This window comes from Argopecten irradians, chromosome 11 (assembly GCF_041381155.1).
Source record: "Argopecten irradians isolate NY chromosome 11, Ai_NY, whole genome shotgun sequence".
In the NCBI taxonomy this organism is placed as follows: domain Eukaryota; kingdom Metazoa; phylum Mollusca; class Bivalvia; order Pectinida; family Pectinidae; genus Argopecten; species Argopecten irradians.
This window is the reverse complement of record NC_091144.1, coordinates 20,502,754-20,528,541: the sequence shown is the minus strand read 5'-3', so window position 1 is coordinate 20,528,541 and position 25,788 is coordinate 20,502,754. Positions and strand designations below refer to the sequence as shown.

At 33.7% G+C, this 25,788-nt stretch overlaps 1 protein-coding gene across 1 annotated transcript; it reads right to left on the bottom strand.

The window, feature by feature from the left end:
• Nucleotides 1-867: 867 nt before the first annotated feature.
• LOC138334962 (hephaestin-like) lies at nucleotides 868-24,564 on the bottom strand. Its single transcript, XM_069283840.1, has 15 exons — nucleotides 24,307-24,564; nucleotides 22,967-23,193; nucleotides 21,992-22,192; nucleotides 19,833-20,097; nucleotides 19,163-19,269; nucleotides 18,789-18,915; nucleotides 18,212-18,438; nucleotides 16,034-16,224; nucleotides 15,458-15,530; nucleotides 14,885-15,097; nucleotides 14,454-14,631; nucleotides 10,137-10,285; nucleotides 7,247-7,419; nucleotides 6,289-6,520; nucleotides 868-5,204 (listed from the first exon to the last, which is right to left on the bottom strand). Exons 1-15 carry the CDS (start codon nucleotides 24,438-24,440, stop codon nucleotides 4,882-4,884), a joined length of 2,820 nt encoding a protein of 939 aa, XP_069139941.1. The 5' UTR covers nucleotides 24,441-24,564; the 3' UTR covers nucleotides 868-4,881.
• Between the last annotated feature and the right edge of the window lie 1,224 nt (nucleotides 24,565-25,788).

Below are 25,788 nucleotides of genomic sequence, written 5' to 3'. Positions count from 1 at the left end.
CACAAATATAACCATGGATATACGTTTATTATGACTCATGGCCTTAACCTCATAACACACCTTTACAAAAAAAATCCTTACACTAAATTATACAATGATATTACGTAAGTTTTTGTGTTTTGCCTCGAAATTTCACAAATGATTTTTCCGTACTATTTTCATACTTTTTTTATAGATTTTACATATTTATTTCTAGTAATATTCGGTTAGAGTTTTATATGTTTAAAATCCTATTAACAGTCACAGTCATTTCAGGACGTGTCAGGTTTGTTGTTAGAGGAAAGCCGGAGTATCCAGACAAAATACTGAGCAGCGCTTAGTATCTGGCAACTGTCCAACACATTCGAATTCGCAACCCAGAGTTGGAGGGCTTGGGCTAATGTCATCTTAACCACTCGTCCACTGCGTGCGGCCCCCAGATATGCATCCAAGATTTGTTTGTTACAATATAGTATTTCAAATACAGGGTTTTCCAGTCGAAGGGTCCCCCTTCGGATGACTATGACGTCACGAAAATCACGTCGAAAGATGATGTCATAATCAGCGGAAAAAAGAACTAGTTGATATTAAATTTTAATTGCAACCCACTTGAATTTATATACGATAATATCAGTGTTTTTCTGAATAAGTTGTCTTAGGACACTTTTTAACATAAGGATGCTTTCTCTCATACGAGTACATATTCATTCAAGGTTAGTTGGAATTAAAACATATTATCGGTCTTTTTCCTGACTCAAGTTTTGTTATATTCTCCCGGTTTTAAAGAATCGAATTCTCAAACTGCACCTACATCTATACAAAGAAAAATTTTGGCCAAATGGATATACTAATATACTGAAAAAATAATTGGAAGACGAAAAACTTAGGTCTGTTTTTGTACAATTCCTTTATTATTAAAGAGCAAATATAGACAAACACATCAATGAAATGTTAATAATCAATGGTGTTAAATATGTAAATCGACGAAGTGCTAAGCAAGGCTTTACGGTTATATACCTGAAAGGTGTCCGCATAGAAAAAAAAGCTTGACACTCATATCGTAATGATCGTTTTAAGTGAATCACTCGTAGAATTATGAGATCCGTCATGAACATTAATCACATGTGCGCAGTAAAAAACTTTTTAGTTCAATTTGGTTTATGTACTTTGAAAGTGATTGCCATTTCGTAATATGAAAGCGTTGGGTGGAGAGAGAAAGAATAGATAACATCCAGACAGACAAAGCCATCATTGGTCATGATGTAGACGGTTTATTCCTCCATACTCCAAGTGTTACTACTATTGTTAGTATATCCACCCCTGGACTATGTCAAAGTAAAACTGAAGGGTCTGTGTGCGACTACAGATCAAACAGATAGCTTGGTCCTTTGATGTACATGGTAATCAAAAGAAGCAAATGACGATACTTTGTGGTTGAATGTATATTAATATTTCTATTTTTGAGGACTATCGTGTAACCTCTCATACCAGGATATCCTTAATACAAAATATATCTATAGTCCATATTTTGATACTAGATATCAATAATCAATATCCTCATACTAGATATCGACATTTCATATCCTGATACTAGATATCGATAATCTATATTGTGATACTAGATATCGATAATACATATACTGATACAAGATAAACTATACTGTGATACTAGATTTTGATAATATATAATCTGACACTAGATATCGATAATCTATATTATGACACTAGATATGACTCGGGCAGTGGGGGACAGAACCCAGAACCTTTCTCACAGAGGCGAGCGTTCAACCAAAGTCAAAAAATGAGCTGGTGTCAAGGAAGAGGTTAGGAAAATTTAAGTAAGATAGGGAAAAAAATATCCTGAATTTAGTCGCCTTTAACGATTATGCTATAGAGGCAGCAGCAATCTGATTAAAAATACTTATTCTTATTATCACTACGTTTGACAAGAGGCCTCTATTTAACGGACAGGTTATAAGGATATGTGTTTGAATAAGATTTCGGGCAGTCCGTACAATTCTTACACCCTATCCGCAGGGCCAATCTTAATACAACTTCTTGATTGTAAGTGACCTTCCTCAGAACTGTTACTTTTCCTGTAAAAAAGGCATATTCGCTCTCGGTACAACGTCCTAGATTAAGATGTCGAGGCCTAACGCTCATGTAACTAGATCATACCACAGGCATGGGGATAAAAAGGCATGTGATTTAAGGTTTAGATAAAAAGCTGTAAACCATTTTATTCCCCATCATCTTTATTTCGCGATGTAATGTACTTATTCCAAATTTATTAGCTGCACTTGCGGGCAGATATTAATTGTGATGATATGAGCGTAACGTCATACGTTTTAAAGAAAACGACGTGAAATGCGCTCACAAAATCATGAAGTAACAATCGATACCTACCTGCAAGGGAGCTAACTCTGTAATATGCAAAGACGGAATAGCTGAATCTTTTTATAACGATTTATTTTCGAAAGAATTCTTATCGTCCACGAAATACGTGAATATAATTGCATCATGAGCGAAAATAAGTGGGTTTACCGTATAAAACATAAAGTTGTCATCTTTACTCTCCTATGACGGAAAGTGGTACACGTAATTGGTAAACAAATAATTCTTAGCACTACCAGATTTTCTTTTTTTTCTAGTTTTCTATGACTCAGCAGAGGGAATGATACACTGCCCTCCAAAAGTTCTGTGACACATGTTAAAATTTGCTGTCAATTCATCGCTAAGAAAACGTTCGAAAATGCAATTAATGATATAGAGGTTCCCCAACTGTTGTTTATCATGTTTATCAAACTCGAGTTAGTTAATTTTCAAATTTTTAAAAGACACGAGCTTTAGCGAGTGTCTTTTGAAAATTTGAAAATTAACTAACGAGAGTTTATATAAACATAATAAACAACAGTCATGCGTTGGGGAACTTATTTATCCCATAACTTTAACTCTATATTTATACGGTGGTGACCATTTTCTCGTCTTCATTCAGGGAAACTTACCACCATACAATGTGTAATGATATCTCTCAGCTATTAAATATAGTACCTTAATACTTTGAATACGCGCATCTACCTGTTATACAGTAAATAAAATGCTATTTAAAGAAAATGTGCCATGAAAAGCAGCCTGAAGTTTAAAGCCAATCGGAATTAAGACATCTTGGCGCCGTAGGTGTTTACACACTAGAGAGTGTAAACATAAATGATAACCAACTGCTATGAAATTTATCACATGGTTTTTTCATTGTGAAACATGCATAGTTATGGGATAAATAATTTTTACTGATGCTTGTAATAACAATGTTTATATCTTTCCGTAGTTTATGTATATCATGTGTAACAAAACTTTTCGAGGGCAGTGTACTTGACTCTGTAACAGTACATTTAATCCCTTTTATGGTCTTCACAGTACTTTATATAAAAGAATACCTTTATCTATAATTTGCCACAATCATCTTTAACTTTATCCTGGTCTGGAGGCTTGAGGGTGCTTTGTCATCGGTGACACAATTTAAGGCAAACGTGTATATAAAGTTCATTTCTACCACATTAGACGGTGTTATTCAACTCTAAGGATATCAAATAAACGATGCAGCTGTTGATTAACAATTTGTTTATACCACACGTGGTATAAACTCTTTACGCATTCTGATTGGCTGACACGATGAACTTTGACCGAACTACGTCTTTCTCAGTGTCGTGTCATCATTTGTCAACGTCATCAATAATCGAGTGACGTCATGCTATGCTGTGATCGCTGCTTGGCGCCAAAACTGCTGTTGGATAGCGTACTTATCCTCGTCGTATTTTTATCGGCTAAAAGCGGATAATTGTGGTAGAAACAGGTCACACGACTCGTGGTTGTTGGATATGGAATTTATTCCACACTCGTAAGTTATTTTTTAAAAGTTACAAAAGACACTCGCTAAAGCTCGTATCTTTTGTAACTTTTAAAAAATAACTCACTCGTGTGGAATAAATTCCATATCCAACAACCACTCGTTGTGTAACCTCTATGTAAGGGACAAAGAAAAATACATATGCAGTTGTTTAGCCAAGTGGTCTTAATTACAGGTACAATTGCAGTGAAATGTTATAGGTCATTTAATCAGCTGGTCTTATACATAGGCGGACAGTTTTCACTGTAAAATGATTTTTTAACAGTAGTTACAGTGAAGGAATTCCCTTTCTTGAAATTACTGGGTAATTGAGGAAGCAGATGTACCAACAATATAATCAAGTCTTTGGTGTGATGTTTTTAACTAGTAACCAAGTTATTGCATTTTATTCTTCTAAGTAGGATTCCAAAACTAACGAATTTCAATATTAGATTTTGAATGTAGCCAATTTGAATCCAATTTGGTATGTAAGGTGACTTCGATAAGAAAGAAACTTTAGGCCTTTTCAAACAACTATTTTTTTATATCTAGAACATGAAGAAAACACGAGTTTAAAGAGAACAAGAAAACTTTTTCTAAACCTTAATTGTAATCTTTGGATAATATGTTTTAAAATGAGACATTTTGGAATATAAATTATTATATACCTGTTGTCATACCAGTTTTAACTTTAAAATCTTAGTCGTTACACATGAAGTTGCATTTATTCGTAAAACAACATTCAAAGATACATACATTAATATGACTTCTATTACGTTACAGTAACATTTTGGCAGGTGGAAGTTTTAGCTAGTTCCGCTGTCATTCAATCTCTGCGAAGAGATCAAGCCACGAAAATACATGCATTACAGAAGCAAAGAGCAAAATTGATCGACTACGACCACTCACTTTAAATTGATAGTTTACAAAACGCAAAAAAAAAAAAAAATCACACACAAAACTATATACAGTACCTAAAACAAAAAATCTATTCCATGATTTTTGGCAAAAGTGTTGATTTAACTGAGGCCACTGGTAGGCTCGGGATTCATATCCATCAGTCCTGTGAGCTCATGATTTGGTAATGTGTCTTGGTATCTCAATCCTTCAAATTTCCAGGAACCTATTCCTCTACACTTTAATATCACGTGTTTAGTTTCCGCGGGAAAGAGAGGGACGACGTTCTGTCCAATCAACTCTGTGTCACTACCGGAAGTGATGATGCAGCCATGGAAGTGAATGGAGTGGAACACATCACCAACGTTATGTATATAGAAGCCTGTATTCTGATTTATAATGCCATTTCGTATTGCCACTGAGGAAGCCGTACGATAATCCACGACTGAAAAATATAAACACACTTTCTTATAAGATGAATTTATTGACAAAACAATACCAAAATTAAAAATACCTTGGTTAGACTCTTTGAATGAATATTGTGCCCTATCACGTAAAACTGTGAATGAAACATCGATGTTCTTCCTCTACGAAGAAACACTTTTGTATACAGGGTGAGATATATCATACCAATAGTTTTTGATATTGTCATTAGTTCCATGGAAATGCTATTGATCAGTGTTAAGTTTGTTTACCCTAACAAACGAAGTTGAGGGGTACACTGGGATCGGAATTTCCGTCTGTCTGTAGACTTTGACCGGCAAACTCCTCCTAATCTACTTGATAGATTTTGATAAAATTTAGTACACAGATCCCTGACATAAAGTGAGGTAAGTCAACCATATAGGGTTCTGTAATGTCTCCTATTAATGGAGTTATTACTAAATTTGTACGACTGTCAAACCTGAAAATTGCCGAGGTTAGACTGTCGTGAATCTCCACCAATGGTGGAGATCTCCCTGTCCTACTCTTTAGATAGTGAATGATCATTTTCATGCTCCTGTAATTTCCCTAAAAAACTAATAATAGTCTACCCGATTTCGAAAAAGCGAATACAATTATTTATGTAGTAACTCTATCAACTTCAAGACTTTTTATTTTATTTTGTTACAAACTTTGTTAAAATCGTTGCACTTTGACAAACAAGAATCGATACCACATTGTAAATATCAACGAAATATGGTAAGACAGGCGGATTTCCGATTGCGATGTTCATTAAGTCAAAGTTCAGCACGAGCTCGAGGTAAAAAGTGATTTGAATTGTCCACTTGGACTGCACAGTTTATTTTTTTTTATCTGCATATGACTTTCAACAACTTCCTGTTTAGCACGCGAATATATGTTCTACGCGTGCAGGCTGTCTTGCCCTGGGTAAGACAGAGAAACTTACCCTAACCGGAAGTCCATAAATCTCTGCCCAATGGTTATAAAGCTAACAAACGAATTATCTATACATAACATGGGATATCAAAATCTACCAATAAAAAAGTTAATAAATAGTATTAATGAGTGAAAAATAATTTTCATACCAGTTATTTTGTTATTGTTGGTAAAGCTAGGATCTGTACGGTCTACTGATGTCTGGTCACTTGGGATGTTGTGGTCAATGTACCAGCTCTTCGCTTCATTGACTACACCCACAAGCAATGGAACATTGACCGCTTCGTCATTAGTGGCCGATTTGTGATTTCGACAAATAATAAGCGGCCCTATCAGACCAGTAGCCAAGTCTCTCTCAGGGTCCACATTAGAATAATACCTCTGTAACAGATAAATAATGATGTTTAGAAATGAATAACGAGTTCTTAAAAGATTATGTAGAATATATATACACAATATTATGGTTAAAAAAAGACAAATTATTTATTTTAAATAAAAAACGACAAACTAAAGATAAATACATTATTACATGCACAAAGTAGTGTAATGAAATTAATCAAATAAAGTGCCCCGTAGAAAATATATATATATATATATATATATATATATATATAATTCCTATAAAATATCATATTTGGCACATCTGATACATAACGATTAACAAGAAATACACGCACAACGAACTGTGCACAGCAACCAATGATCCGCAACCAATGATCGTGTGAAATATTAGCTGTATACGAGAGGGGAGAAAAGAATATTTTTGTTTGCATACAATTTTTTTATTCAAAAATCTAAATTCGAAAATCTTTATGATCATCTCAGTGGCTAAAATTATTTCAAAGTGTTCTGCACATATGAAGGGTAATACAAATGTCTGTTCCGCAATTTTACGCGAATTTTAATGAAATTTAAAATGATCAAATTTTCGAATTTTAATATCTTGTTTTAATAACCAGAAATTCCACCGTTATATTTGAATGCCTTTTTAAGTCGATAATGTATTGAGTGAATTATGTCAAGTATACTTGTGATATTTGTAGACCTCGGTCTCAAGAATGCTCTATAGATTTTCTTAACAATTTAAATGACAAGCATACAACCTACCCTTAATACACAGTCTTGATCTCCGCTTCCAGGTCCAATCGACTCCGGTATGGTCCATATGAATTCTACTTGTTCCCAGGGATGTACCACAAGTCTTGTACCACCGTCCGCCCGTCTTATAACCACGCCAGGCGAATACATCGAGAAGTTCCGCGTACTGTTGTTTTGAAAAACTAAACGACGCAAAAAATATATATAATAGACAAAGCAAACATAAGAATTTTCGTAAATAGGTAACTATGAAATGGAGAGAAACAGGAGTGATAACTCTTCTTATCGTACTACTTACTTGTAAAAACACATTATTAGATAGTGAATACTTTAATTTAATCTAATTTAATTTGATAAATTAAATAAATACAAAATCAACTGATAAGATTCGTTTAATGGTTTAAATCCCCTGGGGTATTCATTTACATAAAAACGCATTTAACGTTTTATATAAAAACGCATGTAACGTTCTCATACAAATTCAAAGATAAAAAATGTAACCGGGATGAGTGTCACCATTTGAAATAACACATGAAAAAATAGCTAAAGGTTTTTAGATATTACAAGTGATAAAGTTTAAGTATATTTTTTCCAAAAATGGATTATTTCATCGTAATTGATCAAATTTTACATCTGTGAAATTGTAGGAAACGTTAATTTGTCTGCTTCGTCTTTTAGTGGCCAATTTCTGGATAACGTTTTTTCTTTATTTTACTCAGAGGAAATAAAACCTACCAACACGCAAACGCAAAACAGATTAAACACAACTTTGATAGGACATACACAAACCTACCAACACGCAAACGCAAAACAGATTAAACACAACTTTGATAGGACATACACTGTATTGGGTCCAAATTTACACTCCACCTTTCAGATACGTAATTTCAAGTGTAATTTAACGGTATTACGGCGATTGTACTGATAAAAACCAATAAGTCGTGCCTATGTTGATTGACGGCGATTGTACTGATAAAAACCAATAAGTCGTGCCTATGTTGATTGACGGCGATTGTAGTGATAAAACCAATAAGTCATGCCTATGTTGATTTTGACGGCGATTGTAGTGATAAAACCAATAAGTCATGCCTATACTGATTTTGACGGCGATTGTAGTGATAAAACCAATAAGTCGTACCTATGTTGGTTTTTGACGGCGATTGTAGTGATAAAACCAATAAGTCGTACCTATGTTGGTTTTGACGGCGATTGTAGTGATAAAACCAATAAGTCGTACCTATGTTGGTTTTGACGGCGATTGTAGTGATAAAACCAATAAGTCGTACCTATGTTGATTTTGACGGCGATTGTACTGATAAAACCAATAAGTCGTACCTATGTTGATTTTGACGGCGATTGTAGTGATAAAACCAATAAGTCGTGCCTATGTTGATTTTGACGGCGATTGTAGTGATAAAAACCAATAAGTCATGCCTATGTTGATTTTGACGGCGATTGTAGTGATAAAACCAATAAGTCATCCTATGTTGATTTTGACGGCGATTGTAGTGATAAAACCAATAAGTCGTACCTATGTTGATTTTGACGGCGATTGTAGTGATAAAACCAATAAGTCGTACCTATGTTGGTTTTGACGGCGATTGTAGTGATAAAACCAATAAGTCATACCTATGTTGATTTTGACGGCGATTGTAGTGATAAAACCAATAAATCGTGCCTATGTTGATTTTGACGGCGATTGTACTGATAAAAACCAATAAGTCATGCCTATGTTGATTTTGACTGCGATTGTAGTGATAAAAACCAATAAGTCGTGCCTATGTTGATTTTGACTGCGATTGTAGTGATAAAAACCAATAAGTCGTGCCTATGTTGGTTTTGACGGCGATTGTAGAGATAAAACAATAAGTCATGCCTATGTTGATTTTGACTGCGATTGTAGTGATAAAACCAATAAGTCGTGCCTATGTTGATTTTGACGGCGATTGTATTGATAAAACCAATAAGTCGTACCTATGTTGGTTTTAACGGCGATTGTATTGATAAAACCAATAAGTCGTACCTATGTTGGTTTTAACGGCGATTGTACTGATAAGACCAATAAGTCGTGCCTATGTTGATTTTGACGGCGATTGAACTGATAAAACCAATAAGTCGTGCCTATGTTGGTTTTGACGGCGATTGTACTGATAAAACCAATAAGTCGTACCTATGTTGGTTTTGACGGCGATTGAACTGATAAAACCAATAAGTCGTGCCTATGTTGATTTTGACGGCGATTGTACTGATAAAACCAATAAGTCGTACCTATGTTGGTTTTGACGGCGATTGAACTGATTAAAGCAATAAGTCGTACCTATGTTGGTTTTGACGGCGAATGATGTCATACTGTAAAACCAATAAGTCGTACCTATGTTGGTTTTGACGGCGATTGTAAAAACCAATAAGTCGTACCTATGTTGTTTACGGCGATTGACTGATAAAACCAATAAGTCGTCCTATGTTGATTTTGAGCGATTGTATTGATAAAACCAATAAGTCGTGCCTATGTTGATTTTGACGGCGATTGAACTGATAAAACCAATAAGTCGTACCTATGTTGGTTTTAACGGCGATTGTACTGATAAAACTAATTAGTCGTGCCTATGTTGATTTTTGACGGTGATTGAACTGATAAAACCAATAAGTCGTGCCTATGTTGGTTTTGACGGCGATTGAACTGATAAAACCAATAAGTCGTACCTATGTTGGTTTTAACGGCGATTGTACTGATAAAACCAATAAGTCGTGCCTATGTTGATTTTGACGGTGATTGAACTGATAAAACCAATAAGTCGTGCCTATGTTGATTTGGACGGCGATTGAACTGATAAAACCAATAAGTCGTGCCTATGTTGATTTTTACGGTGATTGTACAGATAAAACCAATAAGTCGCACCTATTTTGATTTTGGTTCCGGCTACTGTACGTATTGTTGGTCGTTGACCCATTGATTTCCTTGTACAATACCAAAAGAAATCACTCTTATAACAAATAAACATAGCCTTCGTGAATTTGGGTCCTGTCCGATATGTCCCCTCTTGTAAACTGGAAAATAATAATAAAAAATTAATCAATTGTTAGCTTCTAGTGTAAGTAAAAATTAAGCTATAATATAATTGATTTTGTACTCATTATTACAAATTCATACCGCTCCGATCACTCTGACCGAATTGAATGAGTTTAAAAAGGGGAAGGGTTTGTGGAAATTTAACAATTCTCTTCTGTATGATTCTTAATATTTGGACCCAGTGAAAACCTGTATCAAAAACATCAAGCTGCAGTATTGTCTTCCTGTTTATAATTTAAATAATCTTAGTTACATTCTTGAAAGTGACTTATAGTTTTCAATAAATGATCGGCTATTTTTAGAAACATTATTAATGGAAATAAGGGGTAGAACAATATCTTATTCTTCATTTAGGAAAAAGCAAAATAATCGCAGAGAAGATAAGCTAAAAAATTCTATTGCACTTCTTGAGGCTGAAGCTAATCCAGATCAGAGGCAATTAGAGGGACTTAAAAAAGATTTGGAATCGACTCGTTTAAAAAAGATCAAGGGGAGCTTAGTTAGATCTACGGCAAAATGGATGGAAGAGGGAGAAAAACCTACATCATATTTTTTTTTTAATTTAAAAAATAGAAATTTTACTTCCAAATTATACCAAAAATTCAAAAAGAGAATGACGAAATTGTTACTAAGCATAAAGATATTTTAAAAGAAGTAAGGTCGTTTTATGAAAACCTATATAAATTTAGGGAAGTAGAAAATACTGACTTAGAAATTCATTTGAGTAAGTGTAATGTTCCAAAGCTAGATAACAGTACCTCTGATTGTTTAGAAGGTATAATAACATTAGACTAAGCTGGGCAGTTTCTTAAAGGTATGAAAACAATAAAAGTCCGTGGTCCGACGGTTTTAAATCAGAATTTTTCTAGGGATTTTTAGGTAATTTTGTTGTACGTTCTTTAAACTATGGTTTCTCAATAGGTCAGTGTTCAGTCACCCAGAGACATGGTGTAATAGTCTGTATACCCAAGGGAAATAAGCCACGCCATTATTTAAAGAAAAAATGGAGACCAATTACTCTGTTAAATGTCACCTATAAAATAGCTTCTGGTATTATTTCTCATAGAATTAGATCAGTTTTAGTAAAAATCATAAATGAAGACCAGACAGGATTTTTATCGAAAAGATATATCGGGGAAAATATAAGAACAGTATATGATGAAATGCAGTATTTAGAGGAACAAAACCTACCAGGTATGTTAATGTTAATAGATTTCGAAAAGGCATTTGATTCAGTGTCCTGGAGGTTTATTGATAGTGTATTAATTTTTTTTTAACTTTGGAGAAGACATCAGAAAATGGGTTAAAATATTTCATTATAATGTAAGTGCCTCAATTAATCAAGGCGGCAATATTAAGGAGATCCGGTTGCACCCTATTTATTTATACTATATGCGGAAATTCTAGCAGCAAGAATCCGAAATAATATTGATATTAAGGGGGTAGATATTGAAAATGTTTCAATTCTAAATGTTCAGTATGCAGATGACACTGGGCTAATTTTAAACGGCCAAGAGCAATCGCTTAACGAGTCTATTTTCGAGTTGAATAGTTTTGCCAAAATCTCTGGTCTGAATATCAACACCAGTAAAACACAAATTATTTGGATAGGGCGATGTAAATACAGTGATGTAACTTTCCGCCCTGACCTAAACTTACAGTGGGGTAAAGATCAGTTTACTTTCCTTGGAATAGACTTTTCAGCTGACTTGAGTCAGATTCCTAAAATGAACTTTGATAAGAAATTAGTCAAACTTAAATCACTTATAAATACTTGGAAAAGAAGAAGTCTGACTCCATTAGGCAAAATCAATATCATTAAGTCACTATTAATTTCACAACTAAATTATCTATTTATTACCTTGCCAAATCCACCTGAGAAATATATTAAACAAGTCAACACTCTCCTGTTTGATTTTTTATGGAATGGAAAATGTCATAAGATTAAAAAAGATATCCTTATTCAAAATTTTATAGATGGTGGCATTAAAATGATTGATCTACATACTTTTTACAACGGCTTCAAGCTAGAATCATTCATCACATTTTGGTAACTTTCACTTTTCTTGTTAAAATTAAATTAAAACCTAGTCCATTATGTTCTTTCTGTAACTTTGAAAATGAAACTATTATCCACTGTCTATGGGAATGTGTAGAAGTTCGAGCACTTCTTCAGAGATTTGAAAACATGTTGGACATTTTTATCCCATTTGCTTATAATAAGGAATCATTTCTGTTCGGAATAGTATCGGAACACTGCAGCTATGTCGATAATGAAATATTACATGTTATTAAACAATATATTTACAAATCTAGATGCCTTAGCAAATCATTGAGTCTCAACGTTCTTTTGAATGCAATTAAAAACAATTTTTTTAACTTAAAAGTATATAAATAACAGTAAAAATGAAGATATCAGAAACCATTTTGATTTAAACTGGAGAAAATGGAAACCTATCTTAGATCTGTAAGTTGTTTGTATTATTATACATTTGTACCAGGGTATTTGGTTCATGTACATGAATATTGCCACACCACATTATATATACATACATACATGTACATGTAGCTATGAGACTTTGCCGATACATTCAACTATAAATAATATATCAAATAATACATCATAACATATATAAATCCCCTTCTCTCTCTCTCTCTCTCTCTCTCTCTCTCTCTCTCTCTCTCTCTCTCTCTCTCTCTCTCTCTCTCTTCCTTCTCGCTCGCTCTCTCTCTCTTCCTTCTCTCTCTCTCTCTCTCTCTCTCTTCCTTACAAAAGTATTATTTTCAAAAATATATTTGATTGATAGTGTATAAGGGCATGTATGTGAAGGTGTGCGAGTGTGTACATGATGAGGTTTGTGAGGCTTGTGTGGGTGTGATCTGTAAACCTTAGTACTATTGTGAAGTGCGAGTGGTAAAGATACTTATGCACATATAGGGGTGTGGGCAATATATATAGTACGTGAATCAATGTACCCCACCCACCTAATCCCTATCTCTCGCTCTCTCCTTTTCTTTTTCATCTACAGGTATGTATGAGTAGTGCGAGTGTCGGTGCAAGTACCTGAATGAGTGAGACTTGAGTGTGAGTATGGATGGTAGAGAAGAGTGCAGTTGTCTGATATAGATTTCCATTTTGTACCTGTATAGTTTTTATCAATTGATATCAGATGTTTTGATGTGAATGATCATAGCTAAGTAATTGACGATGATGTGTCTTGATCATGATGTTACAGATGATGATGATGATGATGATGATGATGATGATGATGATGATGACTATTGTTTAAAAAATGATGATGATGATGATGATGATGATGAATCATGATCTACGACGACATGATGGTATGATGATGATTAATGATGATATCAAGATGAAGATGATGATGACTGATTATATGATGGTGATGACTGATTATGTGATGGCGATGATTGTGATAATGATTTTGATGATGATTGATGATAATATCATGAAAATGATGATGATGATGATGATGATGATGAGGATGATGATGATGATGGAGGAAGATGATGATGATGGAGGATGATGATGATGATGGAGGAAGATGATGATGGAGGAAGATGATAATGATGATTATGATATAATGTATTGTTTGTGTTCAATATTGATGTATTTGTGAGGATAATTATTGTTTTGTAAGACTGATTATGATGTGAATGATGTGAATTAATTGATGAGGATGAGGACGGTGATGTGTTAATGAGATATTATGTATCAATGAAATTGGAAAAAAATTAAAAAAAAATATTAAAAAATTTACATATTCATACCTTAACCAATGTAGAAACGACAAGTTTTCATAGTATCCTGTAAATATTGGTATAATGTAATGTGAAAAACGAAGTCATTGAATAATTAGCGTATGGTATTTATTCAATTGTTTAAAAACACAGTATGTACAATTAAAGGGGATGGGAGATGTAAACACCTAATGACACACTAACTCCATATGAATTGAACAAATGCATTAAGATTAATTGATTAATTGATTAATTAATTAATTAATCATCATAACGTCATTCCTGATTGATTGATTAGTTAATTAATTAATCAATCAATCAGGAATGTCGTTATGATTTCTTATTCAACTGTGTGCTTTACACGCTGTGATATGAAACACAAACCTCCTCCAATCGTCTTCACCTATCCATCTATCGGTATAATCAAAGTCCTGGCGTTGAATCGCGATGTAAAATGTTTCATTGACGTTGATTGTCAATGGATCCCTTTCCTCTAAACCAGACCCTACTCGAAAGTCGAAGGAAAATTCGCTTCCAGCTGTATTACTTATCGTCCATTGTCCTAAAACGATGTTAAAATCGATCAACCAAAATAAACCAAAAACTAGAAACTGATGTCATAAAGTGATATCAGGGATTACAACAATCTGCGGTTTTTCGCGTCAAATCGTTTTAAATCAAATATAGGTTTCTACCCGATTCTTACTTTTCCTGTATATAATCAATAATGCCTCATTATTTTTTTTCTTTCTTGTTTTTGTTTTGTTACGAAATTTCATTGAATTCCTACATAACGACTTGAGTACATCATTTACCTTCTTTTCGTCCGTTGAGTTGGAATGACCTCATCAGACCATGATACAGTCCGAGGGTGAATACATTGGCGCCGCCTAGGGAAAACGGTATACCATCAGCGAAGATAGAGGACGCCATGTCGTCAGAACCTACATTCATGGCATGTAGTAGAGCAGTATGTCCTTTTGGCATTTCTATTCTCGGAAAGGAACTAGCTGGAAATCCGTTCAGCCCTGCAAAATAGTTCATGCTATCATATCATTTCAGAGTAATTTTCATGCACACACATGAGAAATGTCTTGAAGTCATTTTCACATGAAAATATTTTTACCTGAACATGACCCGAGAATTATACCAATTTCACATAATCAGAACAACTTTATGCCAATTTTAAGTGGATTGACATTATCAAACTTATCAGACAAAATCAAATGAGTTGACTCTTATGTTGCTCTTTTGAATATTTTACTTTTGAAATACGTTTGATATTTTAATTTACATTTCTAGTCGCAGAAAGCTTTTAGAGGAAACATTTTTCCAAGAGTGAAATAAAAGAAAGTGGAATACTTAATATGATGTAAAATTTTACTTACCGTGAATGATATCGCTTCCTTCAGCATTGCTCCTTATGTAAAACAGAAATAGATCCCCAGGTGCTCCAGGTATCTGCATAGAACATTTTTTGCTTATTTGTTTAGTTTTAGCTTTTGACATCATAACCACTCGGTCGCCGCGGCATCGAACAAAGATATTTAAAGATGGAACCATGAACATAACTAGGCATCTCAATACAGAATAAAACATGTTCGAACGTTGTTATCTTGGGAAAATCGCGAAGGGAAGTTTGTTATCGGGTATATACTTAGTAAGTACTTGTATGGTTCTTCTGTCAAATCAAAGAGATCAAACAATAATTAAAAACCCATGTTTCTACATAAGCGAATACCTTAAAAGCCATTAATACGCAAAGAAGTATTATGTAAAGTGTCATTTGTCAAAACCGACACTTATCTATTCAGTCTCCATGACTATTCCTTCCTAATTTATAAGAATTAAACCTGTATAATCCGGATACTTGGCTATACCGACAAAATATGCTTGTCCCAGCCACATTCGGTTATTTACACAAATTACACAATACAGTTTTAAATATTAACATTATTGTTTACCATTCTGTCCAGTAATCCACTTTGACATATGAGCATAGGGCCGATCAGGCCTGTGTGGATTTCGTTGATGACGTCAACTCCGGAAGTATAATAGCTGGGCATACAAGGTGAGTTGTGAGCTGTAGGACCTGTCCAGTCTGAGACTGTCCAGTAATAGGTCTTATAATGGCCTGGTGGGATAGGCGAGGTAACTGAAATAAAAAGAAACATGGAAAACGAAACGTCCTTTGTGAAGAAATAAACACACTCGACCACCAAACAATGACGCATTTGCTCACATAGGTTTTAAGTTGTTTAAGTCATTTATCCTTTTCACTCTCTGTTGCAATGATAATTACCAAATTTCGACATTTCTTGTTTATTACAACAAACTTTTATATTGCTTCACCATCGAGGGATTTCAAAAGAATGATCTACACAATCAATGTCAGAAAAGAAACTAAAATGAATCATTCGACAATGGAACACAATATTTGATTTTACCCAAATACATTTAAGTGGTAAAGAATTTTTTTAGGATATTCCCGGTAGTATTGACAATACACTGTATATGGTATTTTCTATAGCAAGGTCATATTGCTAACCTTTTGCTTTAACATCACAATGTATATGGTATTTCTTATAGCAAGGTCATATTGTAAACCTTTGTTTTAACATCACAATGTATATGGTATTTTCTATAGCAAGGTCATATTGTAAACCTTTGTTTAACATCACAATGTATATGGTATTTCCTATAGCTAGGTCATATTGCTAACCGTTTGTTTTAAAATCACAATGTATATGGTATTTTCTATAGCAAGGTCATATTGTAAACCTTTGTTTAACATCACAATGTATATGGTATTTCCTATAGCTAGGTCATATTGCTAACCTTTTGTTTTAAAATCACAATGTATATGGTATTTCCAATAGCAATGTCATATTGCTAACCTTTTGTTTTAAAATCACAATGTATATGGTATTTCCTATATCAAGGTCATATTGCTAACCTTTTGTTTTAACATCACAATGTATATGGTATTTCCTATAGCTAGGTCATATTGCTAACCTTTTGTTTTAAAATCACAATGTATATGGTATTTCCTATAGCAAGGTCATATTGCTTACCTTTTGTTTTAAAATCACAATGTATATGGTATTTCCTATATCAAGGTCATATTGCTAACCTTTTGTTTTAACATCACAATGTATATGGTATTTCCTATAGCAAGGTCATATTGCTAACCTTTTGTTTTAAAATCACAATGTATATGGTATTTCCTATAGCAAGGTCATATTGCTAACCTTTTGTTTTAAAATCACAATGTATATGGTATTTCCTATATCAAGGTCATATTGCTAACCTTTTGTTTTAACATCACAATGTATATGGTATTTCCTATAGCTAGGTCATATTGCAAACCTTTTGTTTTAACATCACAATGTATACGGTATTTCCTATAGCAAGGTCATATTGTAAACCTTTGTTTTAACATCACAATGTATATGGTATTTCTTATAGCAAGGTCATATCGCAAACATTTTTGTTTCATATCCTATCCTCACAGTCGCAGTAGTTGAAGATCAGTAACAGTTCAGTGGTTCAGTGGAATCTAATTTGTAAACATTAAAGACCCACTACCTTTGCGGCACTGAAAAAAAAGTTTCTTAAAATAATAATAGACGATATTGTATATCAATGGTCTAAGAGAAGGTTATAAAACTGACCAAGTGCAAGATTGTCTGCGTAAACTAGGTTGTTAACAGTGAAGATTCATTTCGTTGTTTTGCCGTCTGGCGCCGTGATAACCGACGCGCGTCAAACAGAACGACGGCAGGAAACATAAAACGACCCGCGCTATGAATATTACAATTTAATTTATCTAAATCAGATTGTAAGGAAGTCGATGGTAATGGTAATATTGACAGTAAATTAACTACTTTTGAAAGGTAGTGGCCATTTATAGGATATTTAAAAAAAATAATGGCTCTCACTCTATTTTCCATATTCAAATTATTTTGATTTTAACAACAAACTTACTTTATTCTTACTTCATTGCACTTCATTGCAATTATATTCAGCTCTTTACACGTTTATAAATATTTATCATTCACATCCACTCAAAACAACTATATAAACTTTAAGGACTGTAAGGACATGCAAATGCCATCAAATATTTCGCTTTTCAAACTTACCTATGGAATCATTGTAAAAGGCTCCCTCGTTGTACTTGTGGACCCTAACACCACCATGGGGTTGAAGCGAGTGTGGGCGCGTGTCGTTATTTTTCACCACTATTTTTATGGTGTCCCCTACTTCCGCCTCTATAATTGGACCAAGGACACCCAGGTAATCCTCCTCTCGTGTACGCTGCACTCTTGTGGTAAACTTCGAATCGACGTAGGGAACAAACCCGACGAATCTACATTCAGTAGAAGGAGATATAAAATATTTTACGCATTTCAAAGCTGTCCATTGCAAATGAAATGACCAAATTGGGAAAAAGAAATACCAAACATCTTAACAACGTTAAAATATTACAGAAAAAATGGTCAATTCAAAGCATGTTCATGGACAATGAAATAATTAAGTTTGGATTCAAATGAACCCTTTTATTGATTTTGGGAATAAATATCACTTCAGACTGAATAGTTTAACACTTATATTATTTCTCTCTAGAGGTTAGCTCCCCTTATATATAACGTGGCTAACCAGTATTGAAACAATTAGTGGTTAGAATCAAACCGCTAAAGGAACCTTTTTATAACTTACGTTCCACTTCGGCCATTTATCACTGTGTTGTCAATGGAAATGTAGTACTTTCGAATAACTTCGTTCACCCCGTGATCTAAAGGTGGAGTTTCACAGTCTTCTACCACAACCATTGCTTGCATCCCGGCTTAAACATACAGAAGAAAATTAATTGAATTGTAACAATGTAAGTACTTAAAAAGAGTCATTTTAAAACTCAGTTTCCAAGGATTTATGTACATTTTGGACATAGTTAATTTGCCAATGCATCCAATTTCATTGATGATACATATATGAAGTAAAACATCCGCCTCAATCATGCGCCAACCTGAGTGACTATATAGACTTCAATATTATATGGTTAATAAATATAGAACATTAAAATTTGCTCTTACCTTTCATCAATTTTGAATTTTGTGACGTCATAAGCCATCTACCGGTTTCTATTGCCAGGAATTTAGCATCGACCGTAAGTCCAGAGATTATAGGCAATGATGGTTGTCTGAAATGTAAGCAGTTAAACCATCAATATTCTCAACATCAATATTAATATAACTATCATTCATTCTCATCAATCACCATCCCCATCATTATCATCCACCAATTTTCTATGTTTCATGTCTTTTTTCTACGGTTAGAATATGACATGAAATCATACACCTTTGCTGCCTGCTACAATATTGTTGTCATCATCATACTTTTTCCTATGTTTTTATGTTATGGAGATATACACAAAAATCTGAGTATACTATAAACGGTTTATGATGAGAGTACACTCAGATTTTTGTTTTATATCTCCATAACATAAAAAATCTATTCAATTTAATCCTTATAATTCAAATTACTGAAGATGATCTCTTCAATATTCAAAATTTATTTTGGGACTCTTTTGTCTATGAAATCACTACGCCGTCATCTCAGCCAATCAGAAGCGGCGTTACAAACGGCGACGCCATTGTTTCCTTTATGGGCTGATAAAGTATTTTTTAAGCCAATGCAAATTCTCGGAACAAGCAAAATTGAATTATATAAGGTTATGATAAAGAAATCTAACCACATAATTACCTTTTACCCATGTAGATAAAGTTATGACCATGTATTCGCACCGTGTGAGGCTCTGATGCGTCTCCCAAACTACCAAAGTGCATATTGACGTTATCTCCGGTACAGACATGCTCAGAAGGTAGGTTTCCGAAAACATATCCATTCACAGTATGCATGATGTTGTTCTCCTGCTCTTGATCACTGGAGTCGGTATACCAGCTCAAATTCTCGTTAAAACTCTGGAACAGCAGGTTCATTTTCTTGGTCTCAGGCTCATTGTCGTTTCCTACAAACATTTTAGTGATTTTGGGTTAAGATACATTCATATCTGGAACAATGATGCAATTTCTCCATCATCCTACATACATTATACATCATCATCACTATTTCACACCCATCATCATCATCATTATCACTACCACCACCGCCGCCAACATCCTCATCCCCATCACCATCAATCAAATTATCGTGTTTCACGATTGATATGATTTTTTACACTTGTTCAATGTGCCATTTCGTACCCAGCAATTTTACTGTTATCATGCGATTTTAACAAATTATGTCTTCACCAGGAATTTCATCCTAGATTAACTATGGTGAGGCTTGCACCTTCGACGATATGGCGATGTTTATACCTTTGACGACATATCAAATATTCAATTTTATTGAACATCATCTAACTTATCCACATCTTAAAAATACGTAGGATGACATTCATCATTTTTCAAATATGTACTAGTTTGTTGATGTACATATGATCAAAATTGAAATATCTGGCTTTTTTAATATAAATTAAAAACCGATAGGAGAGAAAATTGTCGAGTGAAGATCACTTAAGTTAAATGATTGTTTTAATTTTTTGTTTCCGCCATACTTTCTAAACAATATACGCATGTGGATGTTACTACTTGAGAAAGCCTTCTGCCATACTTATGATAACGATATTGTCAAGTGCCTTCAAGGTTGTTAAGAGCCATGGTTGTGTTTACATTGTATGTACAAGTATATTAGTTATTCGATACAAATGTAATATATGACGAAACAAAAATTCGACGAAAATAGATAATTAAGACCAGTGACTCCGACAGCTATAGCGTTTGATGTTTGATTTACAACACCCGTCATTAACTTCTAAGTTTAATAGATGAAGAACAGCAACGTTAGATAGAAATGATACGGAATAGAATCGAAAATATCATTACTTAATTACATATCGCTATTATAATATAACATCTTAGTGTTAAAGGCCCACTGACTTTCCGAAATGATTTTTAATATTTAAAATGAGAATGTAAAACTCGAATAATAATTTTGTAGTCGCAAAAGTTATATTACCGTAAAAACTACTTATCACCACCATCTGAACAATTTAATTAAAATTAATTAAATATAAATATTTATAATGCGAGTCGTCTTCTGTTTATTTGATTGATGCTGTAACCTTATCTTATGCCATCGATATCATTTTTATTGTTTTTAAGAAACTTTTGAATTTTTTGTTTGTTTAGGAAAGGTAGCTGGCCTTTAAATGAAGATAAGGAGTCTTTATCAGAATGCGGAAAACAATTATTTTAGGTTACACAATAGCAAATGCCCGGTAATTCTTGCTCTATTAGCGTACCCTAGCGTATTTAAAAACGAGGGGGTGGAGGTTTAGTACTCTTAGTACACGTTATGCTATGTTGTGATGTGCTAAATTGTACGATTGGTTGAGTATTCCATGGATCGTCTTTTATTTCATCTTCTTTCATTTGACTTAAAGCTGTTTTCATGCATTTCAAAGTTTTATTTTTTCAAGAAAGCAGTTTTACCTAACGTTCGATAATATGTCATATTTCATATGGTCAAATGGTCAGACTAAATGACTACCCTTGCTATAAGCCTCTTTATCCGTTGCTATATCTATATCAGGTTTCGTATAATGCAATTATTAAAGATATCACATAAATTATATTGAAAGCAATCTCTCAGGTTGAAATTTTATCTGGAATACAGGAAAAACCTAAGTTCAATGCCATGACTGATAAATCATAATGTGGAAATACACGCTCCTTTAAACAATTTAATGATAATAGTTTTGAAGAAACAGTTCATGCAAGAACTTGCAGTCGTTTATTGAGTGCATAACACCACTTCCTTCTGTTGTTGGTTTGTTATGCAAGTTACCGTAACGTACTAACCTGGCCTACACACGATAAGAAAGCCTATCAGGCCACTGTTGACGTCACGGACTCGGTTGGTGTCAGAGTAGTACAGACCTGACACACACGTAACATCCGGTCGGGGTATGCCAAGTGTAGTCACGTTCCATCGATACGAAAACGTTTGACCTGTGTGTACGGCGTCGTCTGCGCCATCCGGCATAGACCCGTACTGACTTCCTGTAATATTATACAACCCTTTTTAAATTGTATTTTACATCCTACAACATTCATTTTCTGTAGTATTATGTGAACTGTAATTGTATTGTATTTTTAGTATTTACAACTCTTTTTATTTTCTTTTTCCCCACATATATAACAGTACAGATTATTGTATTATTTGAACTGTAATTATATTGTATTTTTAGTATTTACAACTATTTTTATTTGCTTTACAATCACAAAGACATCACTTTCACGCTTATATATATTCCTTCTCACCTGAGAGGTAATTGTGCCATCCTGTCAAAAAGAGTGATTTTGAACTCCAAGATTTCAATTTGCCTTGTCTGTATTGTATTTTACTTACACGAAAAACTACTATCAACTGTAATCACGGAAAGATATTTTATGTATTTATTTCCCCCAACACCAAGTGTGTTTCCTGAAACACTGGTATCCCCTCTTCTGGTAGGTGCTTTGATGGTTGACTTCAGTTTTTTTTTTAATTTCAATTACTGACTGTCAAATATTCATAAAACAATCTTAACAACAAGCTTTCCAAATTTGCTCAAATAACACATGTTTCTTAACTGACATTTTATTTATTAATACTTTATTGTATTTCATATTTATTAATAATAAAATTATCATAGATATAAAAATCCATGCCCGTCCCTAATTTTACAGTGTAATAAAGATTTTGACTTTGCTTTCATTACGATTTTAGAAGTTGGACGACATTAAAACAAGAGAAAAAATGCAAAGGTATTCTAATTTTGATTTAGAACTGACCTTCATTTTCCTGTGTATAAGACAGTCGTGTTGGGTGGACGGAATGAGGATTGGTTGCTAAGTTACGAAAGTGTACTATCAGAAAATCCCCATATGTCGCCATCAAGGTGGGACCAATGATACCAAGGTGGTCTGCTCGTCGCGCTTTCTCTGTGAAGGTAGAATCAGTATATTCCCTGTAGACAACCTTTCGATATACCTTCCTTTCTAGGTATAATCTTGCATTTCTGAAAGTAAAAAATAATAATAAGCAAACATAGTTTTCTTTCAAGTAGGGAAACACAAATAAATAAATCATTTGTATTCAACAGACGATAAAGGTTGGCTTTAACATACAGTGTAATATCAAAATTGATTATCTGTCTTGCAACTGATTATGAAGGAGCTAAATATTGATTTCAACATCAAAAAGCACGTCATAAATTTATAAAATACTTCATTGAAATAATAATATGTTGCTCTTAAATACGCATGTTATATGATGTAATGTTTTACATTGTTAAAAAGTGGTATTCCAACATGTAAACGGAATCCTAAAACTAAAGCAAAACAACAAAAGTGTGAAACAAAACCAAGATGGATACCATTGGAATAAAAGTTAGATAAACAATAGAGAAGAATATGTGTTCATCCTATTATGACATTCCAGGTATGCTATGCTCTAATACGTTTTCAGAAAAACCACTTTAAATATACAAAAAAAAAACGTAGCTGCAAATAGCAATTTGGTACCAGGTGACAAACACGAGTAAAAAGTGAATAAAAAAAGACAGATGTACATAGTTTGCTCATAAAACCGGTAAAATACGCATAATAGCCTATCACACTAGAAAATATAAAACTATTGAAGTGAATCAATATCTAATCTTGAGTGAACATCTTATTGGCACAATGTATGTAACTGTGTTCTCCAGTGGTATTTTGAAAACATGTATATAAACGATGTTGATGATGTAAGAATACTACTTCTATAAATAATGCAGTGAAGAATACGGTATGTTGTATATCATAGAACACTTTTTTGTTCCGAAAATGATACCGACTACCTGCTGCTGTTAAATAGATACTGTTTAGCCGGTAATTTACGCGAATTTAACTATGGATGTAATTTGATTTGAGCGGTTTTTAATTCTCGCGGTCTCGCTAGTTTTCAGTCATATATGATTCAACTATTTTGTCAACATTTTGCGGATCGAAACAATAGCAATATCACGAAAATATCACGAAAATACGGTATTTAAAAGATTCAATTAAAATAGACAATATTGATATGCTAGCAAGACTTTGAAAAAATGAAATCAACCAAACAAACAAGACAGCCATACATAATGCCAACTCACGTCTGGTCGCCGTGGATGACATCTCGACCATACGGTGCATAATCCCAATCTATCTCCTCAGCTTGTATGAAATATTCCACATCCCTTCCCGAGATATGTCCTATAAGGAAACACAGCACCATGAGCCGAATCATTGCACCGTTGGAGGAGTTTTGCCTGCGAGGACTTACAATGGGGTCGGCATAACTGTTCAGACAATAGCGGCTTACAACAGTGTTTTATTCATTATAAGTGTTTACACGCCCTTCAGCATCCTTTGTTACTCGACCAACGGATATTACCAGTGGAGCAATTTCTGTAACCTTCAATACTTAAGGGGTTTCATTTGGGGGATTTTATCATAAAATCCTTCATTTCATCTAAACCTGAATATGTCTCCGCCTTCTAATGTGCATGCAACTGGAAACTAATCTTACTATTCTTAAAGATGCTCCACCGCCGACAGAGCATAAATGATATTAATCATTTGAACAATAATTAGTGTTTAATAGTGTATACATAAGTCTAATTAACACAAAAAATAATATAAAATAATTTATTTTGCCTTTGGGTCAGCGCAATCAGTACTTCGTTCCATATAGGATATAGTGTCACGGAATTTTTTCGGGATGCAATTTTTTTTTCTTCAGATTTTTAACTTGAAGTAAAATTAGAAGCTCAAACTTTTCAACGACGGTAATGGTGTAAAGTAAGTAACTTTTGAAACTGAAGAAAAATACGAAATCGTCTGCTGCTGTTTTTGATAGTGAAAAGATACCATTTGTCAGCGGTTTAGCATCTTTAATAAATGAACCGTTTATATATATTTTATTATATAAATACTATTTTCCCGTCGTGGACCTTTTCGGTGTAAGAAACCATCATGACCTTGGGAGTGTCTATCTAACAGGTTGTGTATATAGCTGTATAAAACTCATACCGAAAACAATATGTACGTCATATTTCATAGATTACTTTCAAAGTGTTTTTTATGCCCGATTAAAGTCTAACCTCAATTAAGGACGATCAGATACTGGCGATGGAAGAAAGCCAAGTTTTTAAAATGAAAATAAACTACCGACATTCGACAGATGCCCATCAAAAGTCTCATTTAATCATCGAATTCACACACCTCTAACTAACAATTTTTTTTTTATATTTATTGGTGTAAGAAGATCTGGGATTTTTATGACAACATTAGACAGACATCTCATGGAAAGGAAATCGTGATATCTAATAATAGTCAGGCGGAGTTACAGCAGAGACAAACATAATATGGCATAGTTGTATGCGGGACTAAAAAATCGGTCAAAATCCTATCCACTGTTTATGAATATTCATTCCTTTGATTACATTTTTGAAATATATTTCCAAATTTAAAATGCAAATTAGAAGGTTGGATTCAAAGGTGTGATGCCTGAGAGTTACAGAAACTAGAAAAATAATAATTAAACTGGTACGATAATTGATATAGGTTATAACAGTATTACCAGATCTCAATAA